The sequence below is a fragment of the Mus musculus genome, chromosome 7, assembly GCF_000001635.26.
Source record: "Mus musculus strain C57BL/6J chromosome 7, GRCm38.p6 C57BL/6J".
NCBI classification, from domain to species: Eukaryota; Metazoa; Chordata; class Mammalia; order Rodentia; family Muridae; genus Mus; species Mus musculus.
Window position 1 is genome coordinate 26607889 of NC_000073.6, and position 8102 is coordinate 26615990.

General features: G+C 35.3%; 1 protein-coding gene across 1 annotated transcript; it reads right to left on the bottom strand.

Moving 5' to 3' along the window:
- Positions 1-3230: 3230 nt before the first annotated feature.
- Vmn1r185 (vomeronasal 1 receptor 185) lies at positions 3231-4190 on the bottom strand. Its single transcript, NM_134231.1, has one exon. It carries the CDS (start codon positions 4188-4190, stop codon positions 3231-3233), a length of 960 nt encoding a protein of 319 aa, NP_598992.1.
- Positions 4191-8102: the final 3912 nt, after the last annotated feature.

Below are 8102 nucleotides of genomic sequence, written 5' to 3' on the forward strand. Positions count from 1 at the left end.
GCTCAGAACTCATTTTTTTTTTAAATTGGATTATTTAGATTCTTGAGTTCTTTCTAAACTTTGAATATTTGCCCTCTGTCAGAGGATATAGGGTTAGTGAAAACCTTTCCCAATCTGTGACTTGCCAATTTGTCCTATTAACAATGCCCTTTGTCTTACAAAAGTTTGCAGTTTTATGAGGTTCCATTTATTAATTTTTGATCTCAGAGTCTGAGTTATTGGTATTCTGTTCAGAAACTTGTCTGTCTCCTGTACCAATGAATTAATGGGTATGTCCCACTTTCTATTCTATGAGACTTAGTTCATCTCACTTAATGTTGAGGTCTTGCATCCACTTGGACTTGAGTTTTATGCAGGGTGATGAGTATGGATCTGTTTTCATTCTTCTACATATAGACATCCAGGTAGACCAGCACCATTTTTTGAAGATGCTTTCTTTTTTAACTATATGTTTTTGACTTCTATATTAAAAACTCAAGTTTTCATAGGTGTATGGCTTTATTTTTGTTCTTAAATTAGATTCTGTTTTGTACCAATTCCATAGTTTTTTGTTTCTTTGTTTGTTTTTTTGAGTGATTGATTGAGTGATTGATTGATTGATTGATTGATTGATTTTTAATCACTATCACTTCTAAAGCTTGCGGTCAGGGATGGTGATTCCTCCCGAAGTTCTTTTATTGTCCAGGAATGTTTTTTTTTTTCATATAAAGTTGAGAATTGTTCTTTCAAGATCTATAAAAAATTGTGTTGGAATTTTGATGGGGATGGTATGGAATCTGTAGATTGTTCTTCTTAGGATGGCCACTTTAACTATGTTAATTCTACCTATCCATGAGCATGAGAGATCTTTCCATCTTCTAATATCTTCTTCAACTTCTTTCTTCAGAGACTCTTGGAGTTCTTGTCATAGAGCTCTTTCACTTTCTTAGTTAGAGTTACATCAAGAAAATGTATAGTATTTGTGGCTTTTAAAACAGTTGTGTTTTTTTTTTATTTCTTTCTCAGCCAGTTTATATTTTGCATAAAAGAAGGCTACTGATTTCTTTGAGTTAATTTTGTATCCATCCACTTTGCTGAAGGTGTTTACCATCTGTAGGACTTCTCTGATCGAACTTTTTGGGTCCCTTATATAAACTATCATATCATCTGAAAATAGCAGTACTTTGACTTCTTCTTTTCCATTTTGTACCTCCTTGATCTCCTTTAGTTGTCTTGTTGCTCTGGCTAGAGCTTCAAGTACTATATTGAATCGATAGAAAGTGCACAGTCTTGTCTTATCCCTGATTTTAATGGAAATGAACCAATTTGCTCTCCATTCAGTTTGATGGTAGCTATTGTCTTGCTGTATGTGCTTTGATTATGTGTCCTCTATCTCTGATTTCTCTAATACCTTTAGTATGAATGAGTGTTGGATTTTATCGAGTTTTTTTTTTTTTGTAGACTAGTTAGATAATCATATGTTTTTTTTTAGATTGTTTACATGGTGGATTATATCAATGGTATTATGTATATTAGACCATCCCTGTATACCTGGTATGAATCGTACTTGATCTTGTTAGGTGATGTCTTTGATGGTTCCTGGATTTGGTTTATGAGTATTTTAGTGAGTATTTTTTGCATCAGTGTTCATAAGAGAAGTCATTCTGAATTTTTCTTTGATGAGTCTTTGAATTTGGTATCAGACTGATTATGACCTCAAAGAATGAGTCTGGCACTGTTCCTTCCATTTCCATTTTGTGGAAGAGTTTGAGGAGTATTATAATTAGCTCTTCTTGGAAAGTCTGGTAGAGTTATGCACCAAAACTATTTGACTCTGGGCTTTTTGTTTCAAAGACTTTAATGACTGCTTCTATTTCTATTGTGGTTATAGGGTTGTTTACTTCATCTTGATTTAAGTTTGGTAAGTGACAATAAAATTGAAATAATGTATTGTATCTTATCAGACTACCATTGATTAATTAATGCTGGGTTTCAACAACAGGAAAAAAACAGAAACCCTACACACTAATTGAAATTGAACAATTCTCACCTCCATTATCTCTGGCTCAGGGAAGAAATAAAGAAATTGAAGATGTTCTAGAATTCAATGAAAATTAAGCCACATACCAAAATTTATAGGACACAATGAAAGCAGACTTAAGAGGAAAGTTCATAGCACTACGTATCTCTATAAAGAAATTATAAAGTTCTCATATCAGCAATCTAAATCTATACCTCAAATTATTTGAAATAATTTTTAAAAAGAGCATGCACACAAAAGTGTAGTAGAAAATGAAATAATCAAACAGGGCTTAAATCATGCAGTTAGAAACAATGTAAATGATTCAAAAAAATCAAAGAAACCAAAAGCTGTTTCTTTGAGTAAATCAACAAGACAGACAAATTCTTAGTCAAACTAACCAAAAGAAAGAGAGACAGTTTCCAAACAAACAAAATCAGAAATGAACAGTGAGGCTTAACAAGAGACACTAGGGAAATGTAATGAATCATTAGGTGTTATTGCAAAAGCCTGTATCTATAAAATTGGAAAAATCTTAACAAAATGGACAGTTTTCTAGGCAGAGATACCATTTACCAAAGTTAAACTTCTTTTCTTTATCCACTGCTGCTATAGCAAGACTGAATTGGCAGAAGCCAGAGGTTTTGGGCCACAGAATAGCAAAGAGATAAAGAAAGGTATAAAATTGACAAAAGTAATCAATGTTTACTCTCTCAATCTCCTATGGCTCTTGCTTGCCTTCCTAAGAGAAATGAATTCTGAACTGGACCTCAGCAATAATCGTTGACAGCATGAAAGGCAGAAGAAGGGCACATTTTTTTTTTTTGGCAGTTGGTTTACTAGCTTTTCTAAACATCATCTGGACTAAGGAAAAACTCTAGTAGCTGCTAGGCGAGGTGTCCAATGGGCCCAAAATAGTTGGTCAAGCCGGGCGGTGGTGGCACAAGCCTTTAATCCGAGCACTTGGGAGGCAGAGGCAGGTGGATTTCTGAGTTTGAGGCCAACCTGGTCTACAGAGTGAGTTCCAGGACAGTCAGGGCTATACAGAGAAACCCTGTATAAAAAAACCAAAAATAGTGTGATCAGCTCATGTAGGCTGCTAACTCGACCAGCAGACAAAACTCTCCTACTAATTTTGATTTTGGACAAGGTGCTACCACCTTAAATTTCTTTTTTGATTTCTCAGGGTAATAAGTGAGTATACGACTGCATAATATATAACACTTACATTTTACATATTTATAACTAAGTTAGGAGATAGGTTTATTTTTCTTAAATGGGCCAAGTTGAATCTAGACATGAGGGAGTAACTTCTCATGAAAACACATGGCCCAAAAGACGGAAAACACAGAGAAGTGATGTGATTTATGTTCATCAGCCACCAATTGTAATTGTACAAAAGAGCAATGCACCCTCTTAAAATGGAGGACAGAGTATAAAAGGCCAGAAATGTGGACACCAGAGCCAGAATGTTCTGGGTGGCTCTGGATTCAGGGGAGTTTCTTCTAGAAACATGTGTGCTATGGATATGTTGAACCTTCTTCTTGTGTTTGAATAGAATGACTATCATGGAGCCACTGGACCAGGCAATGAGCACAGAAAAGAAGAATTCAGGGAACATCACCAATGCTGCATAGAGAAATTCAGTGATATTTTGTTTCTTTACTACTGAGCAGTATCCAAAATCTTGTAGTTTTGTCACATTTTTACTATTCATTTTTATAAATGGGTACACAAAGATAATAAAATGCATTAGCATGTGCAAGACCCACATGAGGGAAATGGAACAGCCATTGTGCATTATAGCTTTGACTTTATGATCCTTCCAACAGGATTTTCTGGGGCTGATGGTCATGGCCTGAAAAACACTCAAGAGGCAAGTGGTCCAAATGGACACACTTCTCCCAAATCCTTGAATATAGAATAGGAACTCACATACAATATCATTCAAGAACTGCTTCAGTCCCCAAAATGCTATTATGTGGGGCACTCCTGAAGAAAGAATGAACAAGGAATTGGCTGCCAGTAGGTGCAATAGAATGAAATCTGTAGGCTTTAATCTGCATTCTCTGTAGTAAAGGACTAGATAGTGGAACATAAGAGAGAAATTTACCAGAATTCCAACTGTAGTTTGGGATAATAAAATGATTCTGGTAGCCAGATTCCAGAAGTCTATTCTGTGCTTCATCATACTTTCCTTTAGAATATATCCTCACCATTTCTCAAGTTAGATGAATAATACCAACTGATTATAGCTGGAGGTGAAAGAAGATGCCATTAACCATGGAGCTTCAGAGATGCTGAAACAAAAAATATCCTGGAACTTCAAGAATACAGGATCAGTATAAACCACATAAAATGCCTCATCCCCAAAATTTTGACAGAAGTAGTCATTTTCCATGTGTGTTCTTGTGAGATTTCCCAATAACTCATCATGTACATATTTATGAGAAGACATCCATCAAGACACTTTGAAAATGCAGCATTCAGGATAATGTGATGTTGGTTCATGAGAAACAAGTAAAACTGACATGCAATATAAACAAATGTAAAGTAAAATTTTCAAAATACACTGATATTTGGTATTCATGTTGTAAAAGAAATCAGCTTCAATAACAACTATAAAAATTAAACAAAACATTTTTTATTGATTATTTGAGAGTTTCACAGAACTTAACCTGATCTTCCACATCTTTCCAGATTTTCCCCAAATAAAAGATTATCCAAGGAAAAATAAAAATGAAATTAAAATATTAATTCCAATTTGTTTTACGCATATATTCTCTAGAATATGGTCAGTTTTCTCTAATAAGACAATTCTTAATGCATGTCTCATCTAAAACCCAAAGATAAGTAATGAGAAATAAATAAAACCACTCAAAATATATCTATAGTCTCATGACAGGGCAAGTGTCCCTATATCTTTTATTTGTTGGAGTCATCTTTGGTTTAACCTGTAATTGACCCTGCCTTTTCTACAACCTCCCACAAAAAGTTCCATTGGAATATACCTGACCCTGTTCAATATGATGGGAGTCCAAGTGCCCGACAAATTGCATGGTTTTGAATTATGTAATAATGTTTGATCTCTTTGCTTCCTGATTCCAACTGCTAACCAGGATATAGATTTTCTGAATTCTTTGCATTTAAAAAACTCCATGTAAAATGAATTCCAGCCTGCTGTATGGGAAATGTTTCTCTTTAGCGAGTCCTCAAGTCTGTTAAATACAAACTCTGAATAAGTACTTTGTTGAGGCTCAGTGGTTTTCAAGTCTTTATTCCACAAGAGTCTTAGACATGAACAAAAACTTATGTCATAGTAAGTTAATAGCTATCTCTTATAAAAAGTCACACCACATAGACACACATGAATGTATACACAATGTGGTCAGCACTGTTAGAGAAATGGCAATATCTGGTGTGATGAAATCTCACTAACACAAAAGAATAAAAATAGGCAAAATATGCCAGTAGGAGTGGCAAGGATAATGATAATATCTGGTGAATAATAACTAATAACTACTGCTGAAATGTTCAGTGACTCTACTGAAACATTTTCTGCAATAATCATGCACAAGTCAGAAGCTGAGAATGAATATGGTAAAAAAAGAAGTCAATGTATCAGGTAGGCCATCAGTGCAGTGTAACAAAAGGAAACTCTCGGGTCACCATCTCTATTCCTGTGCGAGATGGTGTCTGTAAACCCTTCTAATCCTGGGGGACATCTTCTTGTAGAAGCAGAGAGTAGGAGCTTTGAATCAGTACCAGGCTCAGCCATACATCCATAGGAAATGGCACTTTTCCCTTCAAGGTAATCATCTATGTTGTGGCTCCCACCAGGAATATCAAGGACTGGAGAAGAATTGATAGTGAATGCTGGGATCTGAAGAAGTTTAAATACAGTGGGAAAACTATACGGTACTATAGGATGTACCAGAAAGTTATATCTGCCCCTTCCCCATGAACTGCAGCTGTAAAGCACTCTAGGGGATGTCTGCAGCAAACATGGAATCTACCCTGACAGGTGATGCATTCCAAGATGAGAAAGTCATACAGCCCTACTCCAAATGTTATTTAGTATCTTCTCAGTGATGAATGTGTGTTCATGTGGGATTGAGAGTGTACAGAGGATACTTTAAAGGCACCCATAAGCGTGACTTGGGGTGTGATGAAGAGGGTAAAAGGATACATATAAGTGACAGAAGGAATAATGGACATGGCACAGTATAAACTAAACAGAAAAATTGGAGAACATGTGTAATTGTCAATCAAAACAATACATGTGAAGAGTGCCTTAAAGAAATATGTGCATTTGTGAGCTAGTGAAACATAGGAAAGCACAAACAATAAAAATAAATATAAATCAAGGAAATAAAGTTGAAAATATCAAACATGGACATCCTTGTTATTAAACTCAGAATCTCAGGCCCTTGCAATGGCTGTGGATACCACTGTAAACATTTGAAAATAGGTCACATCTTCTGAGGTGGAGTAAACATAGCTCTACACAGCAGTAATCACATTCATTTTTTTCCCTGACATTCTATTCAATATTAAATTTTCTGAGAAATATATTGAATAATTACAAGGTAATTTGTGTTACAGGAGGTTTTTTTATAAGGTGTACTTCAATCTGTTTAATTTTTGAAATTAAAATACAGTTGCACCTTTCTTCTCTCCAGTGCCTCCAAGAAGGCACACACCTACTCTCTCTCAAATTGTTGGCCTCTGGCTTCTTTTCTTTAATTGCTGTTACAAATATATATGTATATGTTTGGATTTATATTTATAGATATATAAAATCTACTCAGTCTGTAAAATGTTACTTGCATGTATTCATGTGTATGATTTCAGTGTTGACCATTTAGCAATGGATAACCAAATTAGGAGGCTCTTCCTGGAGGGAGAATACTTTCTTCTATTGTTGCAGTCCTTCATTGTAATCCTTCAACTAATTTCTAAAGATAGAAAGCTCTCATTGCAAAACAAGGAGACCCTGACAAAAACACAACTAATCTAAATGCAGAAAACAAAGAAACAAAAACTTTTCACAATCTAGAATATTGTTCCCATTTTGTACCACCAGTTGCACCACCCACAATACAACTCCTGCACTCACAGCTTAGGGAACATTGTAGAGGACACAGAGAGATTCTAATAGTCAGAGGGACAAATATCTGCTGCTATACTGCTTCTATTAGAAATGTTGGGGAAGCTACACATATGACGTCTCAGCATATGATGATGGCCTAAACAAATCTGAACACTCACACCAAGAGATGTGAAAAGATGAAAGGGGAGAATTGCATGAGAAACCAGTAATCCCATTGTTCAATATAACAACACTTATCTGGAGAGATGGCTTAGAGGTTGAGTGTTAACTGGGGAGATGCTTCTGAGTTCAATCCCCAACAACCACATGCTGACTCACAACCATCTATAATGGGATCTGTCACCCTCTTCCGGTGTGTCTGAAAACAGTAATAAGTGTACTCATACATAAAATAAATAAATAAATCTTTTTTTTTTAAGTGTTGACTGGTCTTCTACAGGTTCTCATTTTAGTTCCTAGCAATCACATGGTGTCTCATAACTATATAAAACAAGATTTAGTGCCATCTTTTTGCTGGCTGGCATACAGGAAGTCAGAATACTGTATATATAATAAATAAATAAATCATAATAAAGAATAGCAAAACAAACCAGTTGACTTTTTATACCATCCAGTAGATATGGGAGCATTCACCAGCAGACCACACACACATGCTCAGTGGCAGCCCATGATCCCCATATGCACAAAACAGAATTCTACATACCAGTTCTGGCCTAAGGAGATTGCTGTCATCTCAGCAATGATGGGAATGGGTAGCTGCTGATTGCCAGAAGGATAGGTTTCACTGAGATCACCATGTACCTGAAATTATGAAGTCATCATTACCACTGAAATCTAATATCCCCACAGGTAAATATTAAGTTTGTCTTATTTTAATAAGAGTTAAAATATAATGGAAATTATAATTTTAAAAGACTTATTTTTATTGTATGTGTATCAATCTGTATCATTCAAATTCTTCAGCTTTTCATACCCAATCATGTTTTACAA